General features: G+C 34.2%; 3 protein-coding genes, 1 non-coding gene and 1 pseudogene across 7 annotated transcripts; 1 reads left to right on the forward strand and 4 right to left on the reverse strand.

Annotated features, from left to right (window-relative positions):
- Positions 1-1,007: 1,007 nt before the first annotated feature.
- On the reverse strand, positions 1,008-2,587 carry LOC146950897 (receptor-like protein kinase HERK 1 pseudogene; annotated as a pseudogene).
- A 1,956-nt stretch (positions 2,588-4,543) lies between these two features.
- On the reverse strand, positions 4,544-7,994 carry LOC146950898 (receptor-like protein kinase HERK 1). Its single transcript, XM_085746844.1, has 2 exons — positions 7,843-7,994; positions 4,544-7,731 (listed from the first exon to the last, which is right to left on the reverse strand). The coding sequence occupies exon 2, from the start codon at positions 7,667-7,669 to the stop codon at positions 5,129-5,131; it is 2,541 nt and encodes an 846-aa protein (XP_085602970.1). The 5' UTR covers positions 7,670-7,731; positions 7,843-7,994; the 3' UTR covers positions 4,544-5,128.
- A 5,875-nt stretch (positions 7,995-13,869) lies between these two features.
- LOC146950899 (NOT2 / NOT3 / NOT5 family) lies at positions 13,870-19,473 on the forward strand. Of its 4 annotated transcripts, none has more exons than XM_085746850.1 (15): positions 13,870-14,096; positions 14,177-14,279; positions 15,228-15,347; positions 15,425-15,603; positions 15,744-15,792; positions 15,907-16,119; positions 16,558-16,767; positions 16,850-16,945; positions 17,484-17,572; positions 17,683-17,859; positions 18,030-18,455; positions 18,542-18,594; positions 18,685-18,726; positions 19,021-19,165; positions 19,277-19,473. In XM_085746850.1, the coding sequence occupies exons 4-15, from the start codon at positions 15,448-15,450 to the stop codon at positions 19,334-19,336; spliced, it is 1,716 nt and encodes a 571-aa protein (XP_085602976.1). In that variant the 5' UTR covers positions 13,870-14,096; positions 14,177-14,279; positions 15,228-15,347; positions 15,425-15,447; the 3' UTR covers positions 19,337-19,473. The 4 variants fall into 4 exon arrangements, with proteins under 4 accessions (XP_085602976.1, XP_085602974.1, XP_085602975.1 ...); XM_085746848.1 differs by having other exon boundaries at positions 13,870-14,094; positions 15,242-15,347; XM_085746849.1 differs by having other exon boundaries at positions 15,744-16,119.
- LOC146950900 (small nucleolar RNA snoR35) lies at positions 15,270-15,347 on the reverse strand. The gene has a single exon (XR_015029574.1). It is a non-coding gene; the product is annotated as a small nucleolar RNA snoR35 (small nucleolar RNA).
- A 1,186-nt stretch (positions 19,474-20,659) lies between the features above and the next one.
- LOC146950901 (ankyrin repeat-containing protein At5g02620-like) lies at positions 20,660-23,877 on the reverse strand. Its single transcript, XM_085746851.1, has 4 exons — positions 23,742-23,877; positions 23,020-23,485; positions 21,960-22,369; positions 20,660-21,704 (listed from the first exon to the last, which is right to left on the reverse strand). Exons 2-4 carry the CDS (start codon positions 23,360-23,362, stop codon positions 20,820-20,822), a joined length of 1,638 nt encoding a protein of 545 aa, XP_085602977.1. The 5' UTR covers positions 23,363-23,485; positions 23,742-23,877; the 3' UTR covers positions 20,660-20,819.
- Between the last annotated feature and the right edge of the window lie 1,864 nt (positions 23,878-25,741).

Below are 25,741 nucleotides of genomic sequence, written 5' to 3' on the forward strand. Positions count from 1 at the left end.
CGTGTTACTTTGCGTAATATTGGAGTCAAATGTGGAAAGAGACATTGAATGTGATAGTGGATACTATCTGGGTTTATTTATTACATTGACATTGAAATATTTAATTTAACGAGTCTAAGCTATTAATAAGACTATAGTAGTCTTTTGGAGTTTAATATATTTTTGTTGAGAGGTAATGATACATGAATGATTAAAATAAATTATTTTGATGAGAGAAAATGATTGGTTATGAGAGAGAGATAGAGACAAAGTCACCAATATCACAAAAACTCACTGTCTCCACTCTCCACAAAAAGAAAAAACAAGTAGTATTTTCCATGATAGAGGACAGGGATGGGCACCAGATTTTGAGCAGTATGCAGAAAAATAGTCCAAAAAGAGAATATGTCAAGCACTCATCAACTTTTTATTTTTTTCTAATACTTTGGTTTTGATGATGATGGAGTGGGAAAAGTTAGGTTAAGCCTTCAATTAGTTTGTGTTTTAAGAATATAATACTGGTGTGACATTATTTCTCTAGCAGTTGCAAGTATAGAAGTTTCTGCTACTTCGGTTTTGCGTTTGTTTTGTAATTTGTTCTTTGGTGGCAAAAGTGAAACCAAACATACAGATATAATTAAACCATCCAACTTGTATTAACAGCGTCATCAAAATGGAAGTATAACAAAATGAAAGTACAGCAAACCATGTGACGGAATTCTTAAAGGCAGTTTAGTGGGAGAACTTGGGCCAAAATTCAGATTCAGGTATTTCTATGATATATAAGATACATCTAAATACCTTTACAACTTGCACTCAATTTTTAACATAGACCAGTACAAACCTCTGATTACCAATTAAGCAAGCATGTGTTTGTGTCGGTGTTGTGTCAATGTCGGACACTAGACACACCTTCAATGTGAAATGTCGGTGCTACATACATGGGGAGAGAGCTACTAATTTGAAGACAAACAAACAACAACAGCAATAAAAGAACACTGCAATACATAATTTAGAAAAAAAGGACCTCATCTACTCATAGAAACACCAGAAAGATCATCCACACTTAAAAGCTTCAAACGGTACGGCAAAATCAGACGAAGAAACATTTGCGTCCTGGTTGAAATTGTTGACCTGTTGAGAGAGCTCCCCGATCATATTTGTAATGTTATCTTCAGGATCACCTTGCACAACAGCCTCTTGAAAGTTGAAGAGCATACTTCAAATTCCACAATACATCTCCCATTGAATGTCTTTCAACACCATACACAGCCAAGCGAGTCTAGTTTGATTTTCCCTACGAGTGCTGTATCGATGATAAGTTCACCATTTCCCTAGGAAGCGATGGATCTATGACAGGCCTACACAAAAGGAATATACATCAGACTTTTCTATCAGTTGTTGCCTCAGGAAATACTCTGGATTGACGAAACTCCCCTTGACAGCTGTGCACACATGCGTTTGATCGAACTTGGGACCGGTTTTTGACAATCCAAAATCAGCAACTTTAGCCATTACGTTCTCGTCAAGTAACATATTTGCAGACTTCACGTCGTGGTGAATAACCGCTTTAGCATTGCCGGTGTGAAGGTAATGAAGTCCTCTAGCAGATCCAATGCATATCTCAAGCCTCTCCTACCAACTTAAGCTCGGGAGTCCTGAACCGTATAGATGACTCTTGAGAGTTTCCTTCTCCATGTATTCATATATCAGGATCATTTCATTATCATCATCACAGTAACCAAATGGCGATGACTGAACTAAGACAACATTTCAATTTCAGTTCTAAATTCTGCGATACCCTCTTGTGACTGCGGATTCACCCTCTTCACTGCCACTTTCCTGCCATCCCTTAATTCTCCCTCGATAATCAAAATTGTTTGAACTTTCTTGAACTTCTGCAAAAGCAACACGATACTACAAGTTTGAAGCAACACATATTTTATCGTTGGAGTATTTATTTCCCATCGTATGTGATGCTGCATCATTGACGGCAGGGTCGTTCCTATGAAATAGGAGGCTCGGTTCTATTTTTAAAATAGGCTCTAGTAAAATCAAAACGCAATTCTTTTTTTGTAGTTAAGCTTCATTAAAAAATCAGAATCAGAAGAACTTTTTAACACGAAACAAAACAAAATAAAATTAAGTGAAAGAGAGGTGAAATTTACCTAACGGTGTCGTTTGGAATGTCACTCCTACGTCGTAGGAAAAGGGAAAACGAATGGTTTATGCGAAAAAGAAATCATTGTTGTAATTCTTTCAATGGGGGTGGGTATTATAATTTTTTTTGAGGCCCGTAGTTTTTAGAGGCTCGGTGCGGTAGCGCTTCTTGCACTCCCCAAGGTCCGGCCCTGATTGACGGATAAAGGAATCTGTGTAATACACATCAAACTCTGGCCAAGACCAACGCACTCACTACCACGACACTCACACCAGCTAACACACCAATCTTACTAGAACTTGAACTACAAGTAACTTCTTTGCAAGACCAATACAAACAAATCAAAAATAGATATATTCGGATTAACTTATTTGACCTCATCTGCTTGCATAAAAACTTGTGAAATTGTTTCAGAGAACTTATAGAAACAACTTATTACATGTCCATCGGTTGTTTTTCAACTTATTTCTATAAACTCTCCAAGATAACTCATGAAAATCACTTATAGCTTATATGAAAACAATTTATCTTTATTTTATCTTTTCTTGTTGTTTTTTGGATTTCCAAACTATTGTATTTGGATTTCCAAATTCTATTATCTACCGAAGTTGTTACTAGGTTGAGTCACCACCAGGTCGCTCTCTTTAAGACGTTTCGTGGCACTACCCAAAGTTGTGCAAGGTAGACTATCAACCACGCCGCCTCCAGGATAAAACAAGTCCAACTACAACTGTGCGGTTAACTACTGCACTGTAGAAAACCGTTCGAGAATTACACCTTCAAATATGGTACTAAGACCACTCTTTAATACTGAAACCACTTTAATATGGTATTATTACCATTCTATTATGGTGCTAAGACCACTCAAATATTGTGTTTCCACCATTCTAACCCTTAAGTTCTCCAAACTATCAATATGGTACTATGACCACTCAAATATGGTGTTACCACTATTTCTCCTCAAATAGAAAAATATTGTTATAATATTTATATACCGTTAAGATCATTCTTGATTCCGACGGGACATTATTATTTCAAATAGGGACTATGATCTTAAAAGTACTCTTTATTCCGAAGGGACATATATTACCGAAGGGACTATGAACTTAAGACCATTCTTAATTCCGAAGGGACATTAAACCGAAAAGGGACTATGGTCTTAAGAACACTCTTAATTCCGTAGGGACAGAAAGGAGTAGAAAAAGGAGAATGACTTGTTAAACAAGTCGAAGGAGGGAGAAGAGAGGAAAGACTCGTCAACACAAGTCAAGAAAGGGAGAAGAGAGAAAGAGTTTCCGACAACTCAATGAAACTCTTTGGTGTGTGGAATGCACTATGTGATTTATAGGGAAAATTCACAACTAATAAGTGAGAAACTTTGGGAACATCTCTATAAAAATTAAGTAGGGTTAAATATGTTTTTTTTATCTAAAGATGGCATGTTTACATCTCTATAATATTTTATGAAATTTTGACTTTGATAAAAAAATAGAGATTGAAATATTTAACTGATCATTTAATTTAACGTGTGCAAGCTATTAAGACTATAGTAGGCTTTGGAGTTTCCGTTGTACAAGCCGGCAGAAAATGAATGAATAAGAAGGAAAATGGTGTATTGTGTTGTTACATGTTAGGTGAGAAAGGAATGTAGAAGATAGTGGAATAGGATATATATGGTTTGTAGCATTTTATTCACTTCAATCTAGTCATGGAATTTCTTATTACCAAAACTGACTCCAAAAATAGAAAAGACTAGCACTTCTTTCCATGATAGGGATGGGTACCAAATATACAGCACTACACAGCAAAATAGTCTAAAAGTGAATTTGCCAAGAAAATATAGCCAACAGTAAGGATCCTCAATTATTTTTTTTTCTTTTCCATTTTATACTGTTACTGATGATTGATGGCTAGGGGGTAAGGTATCATTTATGTTAAGCGTTCAAATTCATTTAATTTGTGTTTTAAGAGTATATTACTTGTGTGACAATTATATCCCTATCAGTTGCTAATAATAGAAGTTTCCTTGATACTTTGATGTATCACATGTTCAAGTTCCATGACAAGTTTTAATGTTTTATCATGACTTCATTAGAATTGGGAATGGTTATCCATCTTCATTATAAGAATCTCTCATTTTTCTATATCAAGGGAAAACAGTTGTTGCTTGTTAGGTAAAGTAGTTTAATTTGTTGTTACTTGTTAGTTACAAAGTTTGTTACCTTTTGTTACTCTTGCACAGCTGATATAGCTTATACTATTGTTTGATTAACTTGAATGAACCATTATTCAAAAAAAAAAAAGAGAACTTTCTCTATTGACTAAAAGTACATACAAAAATAAACCACACAACTTGTATTAATTGCAAATATATAAAAATAAATTGAAAGAACAAAAAGGAAGTAAATGAATGAAAATCAAATAAACCATGGTTCAACTTGTATTAACATACATGATAACAAAATGAAAGTACAGAAGGCCTTGATCTTTCATATGAAAGAAAAATACAAAAACATGCGACTGAATTCTTATAGGCAGTTTAGAGGGAGAACTTTGCCAAATTTTAGATTCAGATATCTCTCTGATTGATAAGGTAGATCTAAATAGTTGCACAACTTGCACTCAATTTTTAAGATAGACCAGTGCAAACCACTGATTACCAATTAAGCATGTTTCAATAACTCCATCTTTCTTTACAGATCTATGAAATGTCTCAATCTTCTATGTGGTGACAAACTATGAAGCTGAAGCACTGACACGGACACTGACACGTCGACACTGATAATAATTTGAAAAGGTGGAATAAATGAATGTAAACACCCGTGTAAGTGGTCAGTGTTGTGTGTCAATGTCGGACAGCAGACACGCCTTCAATGTGAAGTGTCGGTGCTACATAGGTGGCAGAGAGCTACTGATTTGAAGAAAAACAACAAAAGCAAAAAAAAAAAAAAAAAGAATACTGCAATACATAATTTAGAAAAGAGGACTTCATCTACCCTCAGACTTCACCAACTGTGAGAATACCCTACTCATAGAAACACCAGATAGATCATCGACGGTTGAAGCTTCGAATGGCACGGCAGAGGCAGAAGAAGAAACATTTGCATCCTGGTTGAAATTGTTGACTTGTGGAGATAGTTCACCGATCATATTTGTACTGTTTTCTTCAGGATCACCTTGAACCACGGCCTCTTGAAGTTGAAGCGCATATTCCAAATTCCACAAGACATCTCCCATTGAAGGCCTGTCAACACCATAATCAGCCAAACATTTCTCAGCAGTTTCAGCGAACTTCCTAAGAGAATCTGGTTTGATTTTCCCTTGAAGAGATGTATCGATGATTTGCTCCAGCTGTCCTTTTTTCTGATATTTCATTGCCCATTCTGCCAAGTTCACCATTTCCCTAGGAAGAGATGGATCTATAACTGGCCTTGCACAAAGAACTTCAAACAGAACTACCCCAAAGGAATATACGTCTGATTTTTCTGTCAGTTGTTGCCTCCTGAAATACTCTGGATCAAGGTACCCAAAACTCCCCTTGACAGCTGTGCTCACGTGCGTTTGATCGAGCTCGGGACCGGTTTTTGACAATCCAAAATCAGCAACTTTAGCCATTAGGTTCTCATCAAGTAAGATATTTGCAGACTTCACGTCACGATGAATAACCGCTTTAGCATAGCCAGTGTGAAGGTAATGAAGTCCTCTGGCAGATCCAATGCATATATCAAGTCTCTCCTTCCAACTTAAGCTCGGGAGTCCCAAACCATACAGATGACCCTTGAGTGTTCCCTTCTCCATGTATTCATATATCAGGATCATTTCATTATTTTCATCACAATAACCAATCAAGGACACCAAATGGCGATGACGAAACTGAGACAACATTTCAATTTCAGTTCTAAATTCAGCAATCCCTTGCTGGGACCGCGGATTCCCCCTCTTCACCGCCACTTTTCTACCATCCCTTAACTCTCCCTTGTATACTTTCCCAAAACCACCAACCCCAATAACCCAACTCTCATCAAAATTATTTGTACCCTCCTGAACTTCCGCAAAAGGGACGCGGTACTCGAAGTTCGAAGCAGCACTTATTGTTGTGCCATTGGAATATTTACTTCCCATTGTATGGGATGTTGCATCATTCACGGATAAAGGAATCCATGTCTTCGACTGCCTTTGTCTTGCCAACCTCTTCTTTTTCCTGCACAGTACACAAAAAACTCCGGCCAAGACCAATGCACTCACTACCCCAACACTCACACCAGCTATCACACCAACCTTGCTAGAACTCGAACCAGAAGTAGCACCCCCAGCACCAGATGCTGCATCTGCACTTAGACTGCCTATAGAATTGTTCATTTTCAAGATCTCCAGCCCATTCAAAATAGCATTAGGGTTGTCCTTATTCAAAGTGGAAGGGCCAATACTTACACGAAGTTTATTGCCGTCAGCTAAAGGCGTAATAGAATCCTGATAATATGGAACGGACAAAACATTACTACTTTTAGAAGCAAGATCAAGATCCTTAGCAGCCGTCAACGAGTCAATGTAAACATTGAAATAAAGTTGATTGAGACCTTTACTGACTATATCACAAAAGTGAGTTCGAACAAGGTATTGAAATCCTGGCTCCGTGTCAAACTGCCATGTCACATTGAAATTAAGATTAGCATCACCGCTCTGGTTCGTGTTCATCTCCGCGGCAGTACCGTAAACACTACGCGGGGCAATGTTCTCTGTTGGCCCTCCATCCTCAAAATCAACACCAACAAGATTTGAAACATCAGTGGCAAGGCTCGATTGTAGAAGATACTTTTGATCCGAAATCCAAGTTCTATAAAGAGGGTCCTGTCCAGAGGTAACAACTGGACCACCCATGTTAACCCTCCAAACAGTCTCCAAAGCCTGAAACCCCAATCCAGAAAACGTTGATACCGGACTCAAGGTAGGAGCCTCATCAGCAATGAGTTCATCCGGAACAGAAACAACTTCAATTGCATTCACAAATGCAACAGAATCATCAGAAGGTTTAAAAGTAATCACAAGAGTATCTGTTGTAACATTGATAGAATACTCCTTCATAACAGGACTCTTCTGAGCAGTAAATCCACTAAGAAGAACAAAAGTCTGTGTTGCAACAGAGAATTTTGCAGCATTCAAATTGTATCTATCATAAATAAATGGAAAGAAATAAAACCGGATCCAGTGTCTACCCTTTTGGTTAATTGGAAAAGTGTACTTTGAAGATCCAGTAAAGATTCTTGCAGTTTGATAAAGAGGTGATTCATCACCAGCATCAGAAACAGATTTTGAGCTAGTACTAGCAAGAATCTCTTGCTGAGTTGAAAGTAACTTCTTATGGAAACTATCTGAACTGAAATTACGGTTACCAACTGAAGTACTTGTAGTTGATCCACAGTCTATAAGGTAATTATCCGATGGAACAAAAGTTGCACAAAAACATAACAAGGGTAACAACATATACAAAACACAGACAAACAAACCATGTTTTTTCCAATCCAACATCATGGGTTTTTTGTTTTGCTTCTAAAAATCTTGTCTTTTTGAAGCAAACTGAATCCTAGGAAGATCTGTAATACAAACAAAAACAGAAACTAATAAGGGTATTTTCAAAAAAAAAAAAAAATGTTAAGCATAAAAACAGAAAAGTCAAAGAAAAGAGAAATAGAAGAAAGTGTCACCTTTAAACAGTGTTATAGCTTGAGCAGAAGAAAAATCTGAAAGGATCTGTGTTTTGTTATTTTGAGAGAGAGTTAGTTGAAAAGAAATTGAAATAGTGGAAGGAGATGTTGAGAAAGAATCTAGCTAAGCATAAGCTGGAACATACAATGATGTTTTATGACAACCTAAACTCTTGACATATTCATAGATTCTTTGTTTTTTTATTTTTATTTTTTTTGTTTAAGTAGTGGTAAGAGAGAGAAACGGTGGAAGCAGAGTCAAAACTCAGAAGGGTTGGTGCATGGTTTTTGATTGATGCTTTGCTTGAAAACGTGTGTGGTGTAAATAGAGATTATAAAAATTGAGATTGAGATAGGTGAGGTAAGTGTGTTTAGGTAAGTGAGAAATGAAGTTGATTAAAATGGAGAGTGAATGAATAGAAGTAAAACAAAAAAGGAAAATGAAGTTGAGTTATTTGTATTTTTAATTATGGCAAGGATTTTGTAAATAAATTGTAATGCGTTATCTTTTGTTTCTTGTCCTTTTCTTATATGCTACTAAAATTTAGATTTAGACTAAGAAAACCACTTTCTAGAATAAAACCACTTACCTTGATTAGTGGAGTAATCGTTGCCATTACAATCTTTAAATGTATTTTTTTAGGAAATGTTAACTTGTGCCCTCAAGGCACAAGTTAATGATTCAAACAGAGAAATAATTTATTGAAATGTGTGTATTTAATTTAAACTTTAACTTTTTAATTAATTAAATGCACAAACTTTTATAGAATATTTCTTCTTTTAGATTTCTTAACATGTGCCCTAAGGGCACAAGTTAACACTACCCATTTTTTTAATAAAAAAAAATTAGGTTTATTGATTTGTGGGTGTTTATCAATGTCAAAGCATACTCCAAAACTCATACACCATTCAAACTTCAAGGAGATTTTTATGTCAATAATGGAAGTTGAATGCACGCTATTATAGAATATAAGTCAACTTCCTATCAATCAACCAATTTGTATTGATATAATATTAGATGTATACTTTTAAGTGCATCTTCCGATATTAATTTCTAATGTTGATTTAATAAAAAGGAGAAATGATATTTGAACAAACATTTTTGACAATTTTTATGACAATTTTATCTTTCATACTCATATTATATTTTTACTTTCTTTTTATATTGTTTTGGTTATTGTATTAATACCTATATTTCTTTATATATTTTGCTTGTCCAACAAGTTGTCCCAACAAAGGGTTGTTCAAATAACATTCCTCAATAAAAAAAATAGAGTTTTGTTAAAAAGAAATATATAGAGAGTCAAGACTTATTTTCATTTTTGACAGAAACAGTTTGATTCAATATAGTATCTGAAAAATTAAAACATAACTTAGTCAAGTGTTCGATCCTTAACCGAACATAAGCAAAAACATATGTTGAAAGAGATCAATCCATTAAATAAATCACAGTTGTTTTGATAGACTCTAGTCTTTATAATTGCGTGAAGAAAATATGTTGATTTATACAAAAATTAGATCATGCAATTTTTACTAGGTACGAAAAACTCCTAGTTTCATATTAATCTAAGAGGAGTACTATAGACAAATAAATTGGTCTAAGAAATACGTTTGGTAATGGTTGTTGGATCTATAGGCTCATTCATCTTCCCGTCCAAATCATATGTGAATTTATATGAATATGAAAGAGCCAAAACATATGAACAAGAAAATTGTTGTTCCAGGTGGTGTGTGTGAGAAAGCATGAATAGTCGAGCTGTTCTATATGCCCTACCAAATTGTAGGATAGGAAATTGACTTGCATACTGTAACACCGTATCAAGCGCTGTCTTATAGTAATCGTGTCAAAACGAAGTTTCTCTATCTTTTACTAAAAAACAAAATAAAAACACCATAGTTTGGTTTTTGTTTAGTTAAGTAATGTTAATTAGCAATAATTCCTTAAAATCTGCCAAATGAAAACAATTGTTTCATAAAAGTGAAGTGTAATTGTAAATCTACCTTTTATTATGCTAAGATAAGATACACATCTTGATCTTGTGACATCCTAAAAGTAACGTGTAAACAAATATACCTTTTCTTAACCTTAATAATAATAATAATATATAAAGCCACTATGGTCTTCTATCACATTTTCCCTCCAAAATCTCATAATGACATTAATGTGATCTTTGTGGGTTAATACCTTTTCAGGTGTAATTTACTCTCTTCACAATCAATCGTCAGGGTGTGAAAAGTTTGGATAAGAAATATTGTGGTGCGTCAAATAAAAAGGATAATTATGGGAGATGATGAACTACGTATGGGAAGGGAAGGATGATTTTTTTTGGTTGACAAAACGCGTGGGGAGGATGATGTTTTGTGCAATTGTGCTTCTCTGGCTACCAAGTGGCAAAGCGTAGAATAAACTCAATTAAAAAAAATTATAAATATCTTGTCAAAAAAATATTTTTATTATTATCTATTATATAAAAATTAAAAGTCAATAAGCAATTCCTACAAAACAAAAACAAAAAAAAAAGTCAATAAGTAGCATGCAATAAAACTCAAACTCACCCCTAAAAAAAAATTGTCTCAAGCTCGTTTGCTAAAAAAAAAACTCAAGCTCGTGATTAAGTGGTCTCTTGAACAATTCCTAACAGGCGGGGGAGTGATTTTTTTTTAGAGTGGTGCTATATCGCACGACACTCTAATTGCACGACTGGTGCACGACAATGTTTTTTTCCTTAATTTGCTTCCAATTCCATCATAAATGTGCTTTTATGATGTTGGTACAACACTAGCACAATACTGGCATCAAATAAAAGAAAGAAATATGTTGTCGTGCAACATGCACAAAAAATTATGTCGTGCTCTTAATCATTATCCTTTTTTTTATTTTAGGGTAGGCGGGGGAATTATTATAGTGTAAAAATTATTTTGAAGATGATAATCTAAAATTATTTCACTCTCATAAGGTAAATTCCAAATTATAAATTTGATTTATATTTACTTCCACTAACTTATATTAAAGTTGGTGGGAGTAAATTCTAAATTTCACTCGCGTGATCAAGTTCAATATAAAATGCTTCATTTTAACTTTTGTTAGAAAAACAATCACAAAAAATCTTTAAAAAAAAAACACAATAAAAATTTATTACTCAACATACAATTTTTAAAAGACAAATTTACAAACCTGTTAAGAAACGCAACAATTCAAGTTTCAGTACATTTAAAATACTAGAGTTGTTGTTGTGCACACAACTTAATATAAAACATTCATATTTATAATAACTATCGACCTTTATTTCTTTCAACTACTCGTCGATTCATAACTTGGATGAGTATATATTTTAACACAACAACTTTTCAGATGGTCAGAAATTTTTTTACCCCCTTTGCACTTTTGGCCCAGACCAATTTTGACCAAGTCAATGTTTACGTGACACCCACATCAATTAAAGTGAGGTGCCACATGTGACTTTCTATTTTCTTAAGGGGGTTAAAATCGCAAGATTGTGATACTTAGGACGCCAAAATAGCAGTTCAGCCTAATAAATAAAGTGATTTGGGTGTCATGTATGCATTGACTTGGTCAAAATTGGTCTGGGGCCAAAAGTGCAAAATAGGGTAAACTTAGGGGGCTAATTTGTTATTGTTTTTTACAGGGACCAAAATCGCAATATTGTGATACTTAGGAGACCAAAACTGCAATATTGGGCTGACTTTTTTAGGCCAACCCATTTTTTACAACTCTATGTGTGGGACCCAAATCCACTGCTATAAAAAAACATTGTATTGTCAATTTCGGTCATTGATTTGAGATCGGATGATTTAGATTTAAAAATTAATTTTACACGGTATAACGATCTCAATCGGTGATTGGAGATCAGACAATCAATATCCGTTACAACGTCTTGCTGTAACAACACCGTGTTCAGTTTGGTGTTGTGTGAGCATCTTAGTAGATTATTTAGTTTGACATGTGACAAAAATATTTTTGTTGTAGGCATGTTTAGGTTTAGATGGGGGGTGGGTGGAGATGGTTGATAGCGGAGGAGGGGCCTTTTTGTGCGTGTATGTCTAAGAGGAAGGGTTATTGTCTGAGCTGTATTTCCTTGTTGGATAATGCAATGTTATTGACATATGGATATGGAGCCATGGTCACAATTATGTGTATTTCATTAAATGAGCTTATCGGTTGTTGAAGAGCAATTCTCAAGCTGGCGTTTTTTCATTTTGTTTCATTATTTGGAATATCGTGATTTTATTGAAGATTTCATTATTGTTTAAGGATTTTTAAATAATAGACTCTCTACAAAGGACAATCTATTCAGACGTGGAATGTTGAATTCTATTATGCCAATGTGTTTTAGAGGCAATGACTTCGATGATTTTTCTCGGCATTTATTTTTTTTATCGTCAATTTTTAGGGAAATGTTTATTTTCCATTTTGGATTGTGTCTTATTAATGGTGCATTATCATATATGTTTGGTTTTGCAAAAACAAAAATTTATTTTAAGTGAATTGTTTCTGTAAAATTCATCATAACTATAAGTAAATTGAGGGTAAAGTGATTTATGTTTGGATACATTAATGTAAAGGTGAATTGAAATGTATATGTGTACGTGAAAATCAATTATAGAAACAAATGTTACAAATTCTAACTTCAAGCAGAATCAATTTTAAAATCTAAATACATTATCCCGAAAGACAACCAAACATGGCATAACCAATTATTCATCTCCATAATCAATTCTAACCCATGTGGGGATAAGGTGACACCAATATGTGCTATTAGCGAGACACTTCACATGAACTCCATTAACTACAAAGACTAGCTAAGAGACAAACCGATGAACGTTTTGAAAAGTAAATAATTATTTTGAAATACTGATGTAGCAGGAGATTAGATTGATAAAAGTGCCAAAATTGACTATTTACTGTACTAGTTTCATCATGGTTTTACATAAATTGTGGTAATAGATTTCATGATTCTTCCTTTTGTCTAATTATTAAACTTCTTTTGGTTTTAAATATAAGCATTTTGTTTTGGTTTCATTGAATAATCAATGTATCCGGTCTATTTTACAAGATATTTTAGATATATGATGACACACTTCTTATTGAAAAGCATGTATTGCTGATATTGTTGATAGTGCATCCAGTTGGGTGATTAATAATGATACTTCAGTACATGCCACTTGCAGGAGAAATATTTTCTGCCCATATACTAGAGGTGAACTCGGTGATGTGAAGTTGACTCGTGAAAGTGTGCTTAAATATGTTGGCCTTGGGTGAAGTTAATTTGGAGATGTCCAATGACACAGTTAACTCTCAAGGATGTGAAACATATTATAAACATACCATTGAACCTTCTTTCGTTGACTAAACTATGTGATGAACGTTATGATAACTTGTTCTCGAGGGACTCTTGAAAACTTACTAAAGGCTCTATGATTGTAGCTAGAGGTAGGAAATGTTCTATCCTTTACGTGGCATAAGCAATAATAATCAAAGATGTTTTTATAGTTGAATCATATGAGAGAGTTGCATTATGACACAAGAGTTGTTTCACATGAAAGGAAAAAACATGGTTGAACTAAGTAACACATAGCAAATGCTTCAGTTATTAATCTGAAACATGGTCGAGACCGAAAAAATATGAATTTAATTTCTACACATTGCATATGTAAAATTATTGTACATATACATCTAATAATACCTAACCACATTATTTAACTAGTATGCCAACTTATGTCTTTTCAACCACATCATATGATGTGCCCACATATCATTGGTGGATACAAATTCAATTAAATTATACCACTTTATTAATTATTAATATGTTTGGTGAAAAAAAAAATGTTTGGTAAGATTACTAAAATTTTTTTATCATAAAAAAGTACTTTTTTTTTTAGGAAATCATAAAAAAGTACTAAATATTCTCTCATAAATTATCCATTTGAATTATTGAGCACAAAAATGGGCCCAGGAACAAAGCAATAACCCAATTTTAAATTAGTGTCACCCTAATTTCTCATCTTGTCTCCTTTTCACCACCGCACTAACCCTTCTTTCTTCCATCTCTGATCTGCTTATCACTCTACAATAACCGTCTTCACCGGAAACTCGTCGGAAACCACCGCGTTCTCTTGTCGGAGACTCGTAGGCTAGGGTTTCGTGATTCTCCGTTGCGAATTAGGGGAATCTAGTCACGCAAATCGAAACAAAATTCAGTTTCTCAATTATCAATCAGATCGATCGTGCAAGTGTGAACTATTGTGCTTATTTTGTTACTGAATTAGTAGTTTACAACTGAATAATGCTTAATCTGATGATTTTTGTATGCAGGTCGTTGATTGGTTTCGAGGGAAAGATTCCGAGTATTTTTCGGGTTTAGGGATGAAATTTTGCTTGATCTGTTGAAATTCATGCAATGTCCGGTTTACTCAATGTATTCTCTTTATGCCCTGTACAAGTGTATATCTTTTCTTGCCCTTTACTGAACATGCACCGTTATCGATGCCGAATTGCTATAGTTTCGAATTTTGGTTCATTTTTATTGAATGTTGTGTTTAATTATACTAGATTGAAGTAAATGGCTGGGATTTTGTTATTCAAGCTTGTACATTTTCATGTCATTTACTGTCTCTTCTGATCATTCATATTTGGCAGTAATAGTATGTCGTAGTTTTCATTCACGTGCTTTCAATGATGCCATTCTTTGATATTTAGTACTAATTAGAATTGTTTGTCAACATTTTGATATATCAGAAACCAATTCAAATATTAGCTTAGGTAGTGAGAATCGAAATGATGCAGAATGATAAACACACCATACTTCTCTATGGTAGAATTAATCTAGAGGATTGCCGATACTCTATAAGGACAAGGAAACATGGATGTTATAATTATCGCAAAAATCCTATAAGGATTGCCGATACTCTATAAGGACAAGGAAGTATCTGACTAGAACGATAAATCTAGAGTACTTCTTTTGATTGCCGATGCCGTATAAGCACAAGGAAATATCGATGTTATAATTATCGCAAAAATCCTAGAAACATTAGGCATATGTAAGGGGTATTTATTGCCTAATGTTAATAAAAATCTTAGACAAATTCTAAACAAGTATAAAATATCCTAGTCAAGTACTCATTTCTTAAATTTGAATATCACAAGAAATTGCCTATGACTGCTAAGTGTTTTTAGAACTGTCTCGAAAATTACCTATTTTCAAGTAAAATTTCTATCCCATGTTCTGTATAGCATGCCTTATGCACATTGGATTTATCACATAGAATGAATGCAACTTTTTTTTAGCTTCATCATCTTATTATTATTGTCAGATATTGATTTGTTTTTCTGGCCTTTTATTCACCATAGATCTAAATTATAACAGAGCTCTGTTTGCAGTCTTCTCTGAACGGATCTACTTCAAATCTTCCAGACGGTGCTGGGCGGACTTTTACTTCATTTTCTAGTCAGTCTGGTGCAGCTTCCCCAATTTATCAGCACACTGGTGTGAATACTTTGCTGGAGTCAATCGTTTTATCCTCTCCTTGATTTAGTTTCATAATCGCTACCTTTTTGCTGCAGGTGGTATTCAGGGGTTGCACAACATGCATGGTAGCTTTAACATTCCCAACATGCCCAGTACACTTACATCAAGAAACTCAACGATAAATAACATGCCAACTGGAGCGGTTCAACAACCTACATCAAGTCTTTCTAGTGGAAGATTTACATCTAATAATCTTCCTTCTGCTCTGTCACAGGTACATGTGAATGCCTTTGTTTGAGTATCTCAAGAGTAACGGCTGAGCTATTGAACGTACTCAACTCTTCTGTCTTTCATTATCTTTCTACAGGTGCATAGTTTAATGTATTTCCATTTGTCTATATATCATATTTGCAGCTATCTCATGGAAGCTCTCATGGACATTCAGGAGTCAACAGTAGAGGAGGTATAAGTGTTGTAGGAAATCCTGGATTTAGTAATAACACAAATGGAGTTGCTGGTTCTATTCCTGGGATTCTTCCATCTTCTGCTGCAATTGGTAACCGTAATGCTGTTCCAGGATTGGGAGTATCCCCAATTTTGGGAAATGCAGGTCCGCGGATAACAAGTTCTATGGGAAACATGGTTGCTGGGGGGAACATTGGGAGGCTAAGCTCTGGAGGATTGTCCATTCCTGGGCTTGCTTCACGTCTAAATTTAAATGGAAACAGCGGATCTGGTGGCTTAGGCGTGCAAGGACAAAATCGATTGATGAGTGGCGTGCTTCCACAAGGTATGTATTTTGGTAGTCACAAGTCCATTAAGGTGACATGGAAGTAATATTTTCTCCTAAAAAATATCCAATTATATATAGGTTATCTTCATATGTTCAGTTGAGATCTCTTTCAAAAGAGTTAGAATTAGATATTAAAAGTGATGTAAACTCTTTTTATGTATTTCTTTTACGTATAATTTATCTAAGGATATATAGGACTACACTCTTTTTTCACGGATGATCTTTACTTATCTTGTTAACTTGGTTATCGCTTTTCATATCTTGTTGACTTGATTATCTTGGATATAGTTTTCTTATTATGTACTTTGTTGCATTAGATGACATGTTTGAGTGCCTAGAAATTCATCTATATTTGTTTAATTTGGTTTTCTTTCTTTCTTTGGAATCTCATGAAGCTATGTTGTTGTACACTTCTTTCCTCATATTTTGATTCAGGATCTCCTCAGGTAATTTCAATGTTAGGAAATTCTTATCCCAGTGCTGGAGGTCCACTTTCACAAAGCCATATGCAAGCAGTACATCACTTGAATTCTATGGGGATGTTGAATGATTTGAATTCCAGTGACAGTTCACCCTTTGACCTCAATGACTTCCCTCAGCTAACAAGTCGTCCTAGTTCTGCTGGGGGGCCTCAAGGACAGTTGGGTGCGTGATGGAAAATGTTGTTTAGTTTAATATATATTCTTCTCCTTCAGCAAAAAAGAATAATGTAATCTATACATTTCAGGCTCTTTACGAAAACAGGGTCTTAGTCCTATTGTACAACAAAACCAAGAGTTTAGCATTCAAAATGAAGACTTTCCAGCTTTACCCGGATACAAAGGTACTGTGTATAACTTGAATGATCTTTGTGTGCTAATTGACAGCACATTTTTCGTTAGGAAATTATGCAGCTCAGTTGTATTATTTTCTTATTTTTGGGGTTATAAAAGGGTGAAGTTTATACTCTCTTCTTGAAGGAGTTTTGGATATTTGCTTATAAATCTGCTTTTTAGCTTCATTAAATTTTTTGCATATGCTTCATCGTGCATAATGTATCAGTGTTTTGTCTCCATTTTCTTTTATTTGTTTTGACAGGTATTATGACAGTTTCTTGCATTAGTTTTTTCTATATATTTGTGTGACCTGTCATACATTTGGCGAAGATGCTTTAATGGTTCCTATTGTTGTAGAGGAGTTGATGATTTATCATGTTTTCATTATTGAATCTTTGATGGCTTGTTGTGAATATTATCTCGTTAGTTATCTGATGAGATTTTTATTATTTTTGGTCAATTTGGTCAGCAGAACTGAGAAATCTAATTTACAGAGGTTAGTCAGTTGGCTTTGGCATTTGTTTTTATGATAATATTTGTACACAGGTGGTAATGGAGAATTTACTATGGATATGCACCAGAAAGAACAACTTAATGACAATACCATGTCAATGATGCAGTCACAACATTTCTCCGTGAGTTTCATACAGTAAAAGATTAAGATGTTGTGTTCTTAATCTTATCCTTGTTCATGATACTATCTGATCAAAATTTGTTCTCAATCTTATCTGTATTCTTTCTGCAGATGGGGAGGTCTGCTGGTTTCAGTTTGGGAGGATCTTATTCATCACATCGTCCTCAACAGCAGCATTCTCCTTCTGTCAGTAACAGCGGCGTCTCTTTTTCATCTATGAACAATCAAGATCTTCATATGCATGGGTCTGATGTTTTTCCGTCTTCAAACTCTACGTATCATTCACAGGTACACGACTTTCCTAATGTAAATGAGGCACTTGCTATTGTGTTAGAATGTATTTTATTTTATTTTTTTAAAACTTTTTATGTGATGTGAGGTTTTGTTTTGAACTGGAATTCCATATTCCCATCAAAGCAAGTTTCTGACGTTCTAATCGCTTATGAATTTTGGATTAGACTAGCGGACCTCCTGGCATTGGATTAAGGCCTCTAAATTCTCCAAATACTGTTTCTGGTACGGGTCCATATGATCAACTCATCCAGCAGTATCAACAACACCAGAACCAATCCCAGTTTCGCCTTCAGCAAATGTCAGCTGTAAACCAGTCCTTTAGGGATCATGGGATGAAGTCTATGCAAACTGCACAATCTGCTCCTGATCCATTTGGTCTGCTTGGCTTGTTAAGTGTAATCAGGATGAGTGATCCTGATCTGACATCTCTTGCTCTTGGAATCGATCTTACAACACTCGGGTTAAATTTGAATTCCTCAGAAAATCTTCACAAGACTTTTGGGTCTCCTTGGTCTGAGGAACCAGCTAAGGGTGATCCAGAGTTTAGTGTGCTTCAATGTTATTATGCTAAACCACCTCCTGCTCTACACGTGAGACATTCTGGCTTATGCTTTATATATTTTCCCTGCCCTTATTTTTTGCTTTTTAGTTGGGCTAATTCTTTTATGTGATGCAGCAAGGGTATTTTGCGAAGTTTACTTTGGAGACGTTGTTTTACATATTTTACAGGTGCCTTTTGAAACAAATCCTATTCACTTTCACTATGCATACTTGTTATTATAATATTAGTACTAAATTAAATATGATCTTTTATTTCAGCATGCCCAAAGATGAAGCACAGCTATATGCAGCAAATGAACTGTATGCATTCGATCACATATACCCTTTTTTGTTATTTTTTGTTATTTGGCCTTGTTTCCGGGTTATTCTTGGATAACTACGTTCATGGATTCTTGGAAAAAGTTTTTAATTTGAAAATAAGTAGCTGTGAGTGGTTTATTAAGTTGTTAGATGGTTTTACTTTTAGCACATACCACTCTGAAATTTTTTACTTATTTATCCACGTGGTTATCCTTAAATTCGAAATATTTTGACTTATCTTTATTTTTAATCATATACAAAAGATTACCGACAAACTATGGTTGTTGCTCTCAGTTACAAACGAGGTTGGTTTTATCACAAAGAGCATCGCATGTGGTATATAAAAGTTCCCAACATGGAGCCGCTTGTCAAAACAAGCACATACGAAAGAGGATCTTACCACTGTTTTGATCCAAGCACTTTCGAAACTGTCCGGAGGGTGAGTTTCTGTGAACATACCACTCTCACTCCTCTGTTATATGTTGTTGTTGTTATATTATTGCAGGATAATTGTTCTATTTAGGCTTCTAATGGACACATTTTTTTGCAGGATAATTTTGTTTTTCAGTATGAAATGGTGGAAAAGAGACCGTCTTTGCCACAACATTGAGGAGCAGATAGAAAACCCCTTCAGTGTAAATCTTTTTATGCATGAATATAATTTATCATGAGGGAAGCCATTTTATATAAGCACTACAATTTGACAATTATTAGAGTATGAATATAATTATCTTAGATTTTACTAAATCTCGATCCACTGAGAGCTGTTATCTTGTCGCCCAAATGTGAATTGTAGTTATATTAGTAGACGGGAGGTTAACCTAACCTAGCTGTTCTATTCCTGTCTGTTGAACATACCTAATATATTATCATATTGTATGCAGTATTGCAGTATCTGGTAGTTGACCTATACAAAAATAAAGTTATCTTAATGTTGAGAGGAATATGCCCCAAGTACGGAAATAAAATGGATTAGCCCATGTTATTTTCCTTAGATTATTAGTACACATGGTGAAAAAGTAATGATTACACTAGTGCTACCAAAATTGAAGCTGCATATTACCACAAGACTATGGAACACCCGATTTTCCAGTTCGCGTTGGATATGATTTACTATGGAACACCCGATTTTCCAGTTCGCGTTGGATATGATTTTCAATTCATGTCTTGAAAATCATTTTTGCAGAAGAACAATGACCGGAGTGGTAATTAAAGTTTGAATTGCTTCTGCAAATGGAACCTTTTGTCATAAAAGTTACCCTTGTGTTTTTGATTTTTCAGATTCTCACAGCAGCTGAATGAACCTACATTCAGCATCTCTAAATGATCTTGGAATTGTACTCTTTGTAAATTTTATTAAAGGTCATGCCGTCATAAGTCGGCAACACATGAATTTACCATGCGTCTGAATACAGCCTTAAGAACCAACCAAAATGATAACAGCTGCGGATGCGTTTTGAAATTTACAAGACAAAGACATTAAATGAAGTGACTATGGGGCAGCTCTAATTTTAGAAGTATAATTTTGTAACACACGGTTCTTTATATCAAGATAATTATATCCAGAATCCAGATAATGGTAAACGATGAGTAGGTTTACTGAAATTTGAATTTGAAGTAACTTAAGTGTTTGTATACAAGCCAATAACATTAACTTGTTAAGGACCTTGTTACAACTAACAGGAAGTATCAAAGAAAGGTGCCCTAATTTCGTAACCTCAGATTCTCCTACAAGTCCTAAAAATATGCATGATCATGAGGTGTAGTCCTTATCATGTCACTAGAAGATAAAATTAGGTGGTTTGGACTAATTAAATTCCGTTTTGCTGCGAATTCTAGGGGAGACACATTCTATGAAAGCTATAGAGAAACCACAATTTCAGCAAGAACTTACAAATAATAAAATTCATGTATAATTTATCAATAGGAAAACTTTGAAATCATACTCAAATCACGATTAACATGAGCAGAATGTTCTTTAAGATATGCCACCCCTGTTGGAGTAATATGTGACTATTTACTATCTGGATTTGGTTAGTACATCATTTACATATAGCCATTTCATTGAAGTAAATAAGGTTAGTACAATTTTGCTAAATAGCATACATTTTCTTAAATTCATTGTTCATTAGCTCAGAATCTGACAAAGCTGTCACTGAAAAAGACTTTGATTTGCTTTCCATTGAAGATTTCCTAATGTTCCTCAAGTTTGATGCCTCAATTCGATGCTTAATGACCCAATAACACATAGTTCCCAAAGTTGTAGCCATTATAGTTGCTCCTATAATGGTAACAAAAATTGCCAACCATTTTTCTTCCTTTCCAACAACAACAAATGACAATGCTAAAAATGCCACAGAAATAAGCACACAAGCCAACCACATTAGCTTATTAATTATAGCCGCCATTTGTTTCTTCGCTTTGCTTTCTATAACGACAACCGAAGTTTGAACAACCACAACAGCCAGAGAAATGAAGAGTGCAATAGAATCAAATACAAAGAAAATTATAAATGGTGCTTCTGGAGATATATTTGCTTCACCAAGTATCATCCCTTCTGGAATATTGTTTGGATCATCAACAAATTGACCAGGGACAGTGAAAATCGCAGCAAATGCAACCGTTGCTATTAGTACTGCCACAACGGTTGTCGAGTTTATTGCATTGTTGAGTCCTTCTGTATTCATCTTGTTGATACGTTTTGCGATTCCTTGAACACGTTTTCGTGTCTGGCGTGTGTGTTCTAATTGGTAATGTACCTCGTGCTTTATGTCGCTTACAGTTTGCTTTAACTCGCGAGCTGTGCTTGTTGATCCTTGTGGTGGTTTTATAGACTTTGCACTTTGAACACCATGCTCTAATAGAAGGGCTTTAACATCCTGGTTCCCTATTTTCTCAGCAGTGTCTACTGCTGTTTCACCTGATCTGTTAACAGCACTTACATTTGTTTCCTTTTGTCCTAGAAGCATATTTACAATCTGCACAAACAAATTTACATATTTTAGCCTCTCAGAAACAGATGTCAATAATTTTCCTTTTCCATTGTCAATGACGGATTTCAAAATTAAGTTGCAGAAAGTAGCTTATGGATGTGTCATAAGCTGTTTTCACAAGCACTTCCAAACAGTTTCAGAAGTGCTTATGCCAGAAAACAAATTCAAATAATTCAATACAAACAGACCCTAGTACCTAGTATATGTCTATGGAATTTTGACAAGCATTATGTAATTTACCCGAGTTCTGGCTTTCCTGGTTGCTATATGCAATGTTGTGTTTCCTTTAGTATCAACCATGTTTATTGTTGAAGGATCTGCTTTTATCAACTCTTCCACTACCTCAAGATTTTGTCCCTTTACTGCCATGTGAAGTGCTGTCTGGCCCTTTTTATCAGTCCTTGTTGCAACTCCTGGCTCTTTCTCAAGAAGTGCTTTCACAACCTCCAAATGTCCATTTCTTGCAGCAGAATGAAGAGCCGTTTTCCCGTTACTTTTAGCAATGGTTGCCAAACTACTTCCTGCTTCCAATAGGAATTTCACTATCTCAATATGTCCTTGTGTTGCAGCTGTATGCAAAGCTGTTGTGTTTGATGGATCCACTGTCATTGACAATTCAGGATGAACCTCCATAAGGATCTTCAATATGTCTGCAACAAGGCAAAAATATTTCAGATAATGAGATTCCCTTTAAAAATGTGTAAATCGGCATTTTAGTCATTGAAATTGTAATAGCTGTTCAATTTAGTCCCTCAAATTTACTAAATAGCAATTAAACCCTTAACTTAAAGAATATCAATCAATTGTGTCCATTTATCAAAATACTTGTTTAATAAACATCTATCCAAACCAATGAAATACGGAAGTATTGACTTGAGTAGTCTCTTGCAACATGAAGACGAATGTTATCAAATAGCGGCCATTGCAATTAGCAACACTAAAACACTATAGCGTTGCAGTATTTGAACATATTATTGTTCCATGATACACTAATTAGTACACATTGTTGTCAAATAGTGGCTAGCGTAGCAAAAATTGAACCAACTGCTAGTTTTTGTGTTCTGTGATCGACAACACTGCTCAAGACAAGCATATAACCTTTAAAATGAAGGTGTTAAATTTGAAGGAAAAAAAGATTAAATTGACCGACATTGTTCAATTAATGCGACTAAGCTGCTATTTCATAAATTTGAGGCTAAATTGACTAATCCGCATAATTTCAAGGACTAAAATGCCTACTTACTCTTTGAAATCACATGGAACAAAACAAACAAATAAACAACAAAGATGATGAAAATACCTATATCCCCTTGTTTAGCAGCAATATGAAATGCATCAAAACCGTTTCTTGCTTTAATTCCAGCACCAGCAAGATCATAATATTGAATCATTCCCCTAACGACATCAATATAACCATACTCAGCAGCAACATAAAGAGCTGTTTCTCCATCTTGGTTCTGCCTAGCCAATAATTCAAGCAATTCATCCTCTTGAGCATCATTAAGAATATCCCTCACAACATCTAAATTCCCTGCTCTTGCTGCAGAATGCAAAGGTGTATCATCCCTTTTTCCTGTCAATTGTTTCGTCATTTTTTTCCTAGGTGTGTGCACCATTGGTGTAGCCATGCTGGATTCACCCATCTTGAAAAATCTCCTATCAAAAACTTTCTTTTCTTTCTTCTAGCAAATTCCCATATCAACACAAGCATCTTTCACAGCACAACAACTCATAGGGGAATATGATCATCAAAATCATTGTGAAATCTGATCACAACACAAAAAAGAATTACAAAAAATGGGTTAAAAACATTGCACTAGGTTATGTTTTTTATAACATTATCATTGTTTGTAAAATGAAAAAGAGAGAAAAGAAAGGTTTATATTAAAAAAAACCAAAACAACCCAAAAACAAAATTTGGACAAAGACAAAAGAGGCAAGGATAGGTTCATTGTATTGGTTAAATCATCATTATGGCTAAGAAATGATAAAGGAAAAAACGAGGTTGAAGAGGAATAAAACCTTGGGGTTGAAGAAAAAACCTCCTCAACCCTTTTGTGCTAGTTTCTTTCTACCACCGTGAAAACTATGTATAACAAAGATTTGGTTTTGAAGGAAGCAACATCTGCAAAGGTTGTCGGAAATATTTCGAAAAAATATATGTTTGAGAGAGACAGAAAGAGACAAAACCCGTAGGTTGTTGTGGCCAATGAAATATGAGAAACTGAAATAACAGAACCACGGACGCAGAACATTTTGTTTTTTTCTTTTTTTCTTTTATCCCATATTGGCGCGAGGGGAAATGCCAATGTCATTAACGATTAACACCAATTTTTTTACTATTACTTCCTCGGTTAATATGTGCAATATTGGTTACAAATTATATGATTTAAATTTATTTTTGTGTGTGTGAATATGATTTAATTCATATACAAGCATATGTGTAGAGGATTTTTATGCTCAGTCATTATATTTGTTAGATTATTATAAGAGTTATGCTAATTTTTTAATGTTTTAATGCTAATTTGAATGTTAGATTTTTATGTTAATTTGACGAACACAATATTTTAATGTTTTAATGTTTCAATATTTATTTCTTCTTGCAATATCATTTTAAATTTATGTGCAATATTATTATGTAAAAAAATTTACTTTTTAATGTATTGTAAGAAAAAATTATCATTTTACATAATAATATTGCACATAAATTTAAAATGATATTGCAAGAAGAAATAAATACACACACCATTAAGAGTTTTGGATCAGGCATATATATCTAGAAGGTTTCTCGAAATGTAAGAGTTTTCGATTGGGCATATATATCTAGAAGGTTTCTCTAAATGTAATATTGATAAGGTTCATGCTAAAAAAATGTTTTAAGGGTATTTGTTACGAAAATTTAAAATAGTAATTTTGCATTGGAAACAATAATTATTAAACCTTTAAAAAGTTTAATCATTACTTTTCATCCGGTTTCAACGCAATATTTCTATTTTTGTTCTTTTAACCAATGCTCTAAGGATTTTTTTTTTTAACATTTTTCTATTGATAATACTTTGATTATTATAATTCTCATGTTGGAATGGACACTTGTCTTAGAGCATCATTTAGTCGTGAGAATAGTGGAATATATTTTAAAGTTTTTGATGGGTTGTGTTAATATTTAAAAAATATAGTTAAATTATTTTAATAATTAAATGTGTAGAATAATATAAAAATAAGGTGATCTTTATTTAAAGGCTTAATTGCATGTTTGGTCCCTTATGTTTATTTTAGTTTTCAAGTTGGTCCCTTACGTTTTGAAAGTTTCAAGTTGGTCCCTTACGTTTTAAAAGTTTTCAAGTTGGTCCCTTACGTTTTGAAAGTTTCAAGTTGGTCCCTTATGTTTATTTTAGTTTTCAAGTTGGTCCCTTATGTTTATTTTAGTTTTCAAGTCGGTCCAAAACATAAGGGACCAACTTGAAAACTAAAATAAACATAAGGGACCAACTTGAAAACTAAAATAAACATAAGGGACCAACTTGAAAACTAAAATAAACATAAGGGACTAACTTGAAACTTTCAAAACGTAAGGGACCAACTTGAAAACTAAAATTAACGTATGGGACCAACTTGAAACTTTCAAAACATAAGGGACCAACTTGAAAACTAAAATAAACATAAGGGACCAAACATGCAATTAAGCCTTATTTAAACTCCCAAATTGAGTATTATGAATGTGTATGTTTATCAGGACCACATTGGCTTTTTCATACTCCCTCCGGTCCTTATTATAAGAAAAAGTTGACTTTTTAGGTTCATTGTGTAAGTGATGTATCTAGTCTATATTTATAACAAGATACATTAATTAATCTATGAACCAAAAAAGTCAATTGTTTCTTATAATAAGGACCGGAGGGAGTAACATCCACCTGATTTCTTGTGTTAAAGTGAAGGAGAAACTTTTGGTCTCTTACAAGCTTTCAATTACTAATTTGAGTTATCTTAATGTCATCTTTGAGTCTAATTATTAAAGGGATTGT

The sequence above is a fragment of the Medicago sativa genome, chromosome 2 (genome assembly GCF_051527215.1).
Source record: "Medicago sativa cultivar Bolivia chromosome 2, Bolivia_mono, whole genome shotgun sequence".
NCBI classification, from domain to species: Eukaryota; Viridiplantae; Streptophyta; class Magnoliopsida; order Fabales; family Fabaceae; genus Medicago; species Medicago sativa.

Coding starts and splice junctions, on each gene's coding strand:
- LOC146950899 (XM_085746847.1), top strand. Junction 16,768..16,849: donor GGGGCCTCAAGGACAGTTGG/GTGCGTGATGGA, acceptor TATACATTTCAG/GCTCTTTACGAAAACAGGGT. Junction 17,573..17,682: donor TGCAGTCACAACATTTCTCC/GTGAGTTTCATA, acceptor TTCTTTCTGCAG/ATGGGGAGGTCTGCTGGTTT.
- LOC146950901 (XM_085746851.1), bottom strand. CDS start 23,362: ATGGGTGAATCCAGCATGGCTACACCAATGGTGCACACACCTAGGAAA. Junction 22,370..23,019: donor TGCTAAACAAGGGGATATAG/GTATTTTCATCA, acceptor GCCTTGTTGCAG/ACATATTGAAGATCCTTATG. Junction 21,705..21,959: donor CCAGGAAAGCCAGAACTCGG/GTAAATTACATA, acceptor TTGTTTGTGCAG/ATTGTAAATATGCTTCTAGG.
- LOC146950898 (XM_085746844.1), bottom strand. CDS start 7,669: ATGATGTTGGATTGGAAAAAACATGGTTTGTTTGTCTGTGTTTTGTAT.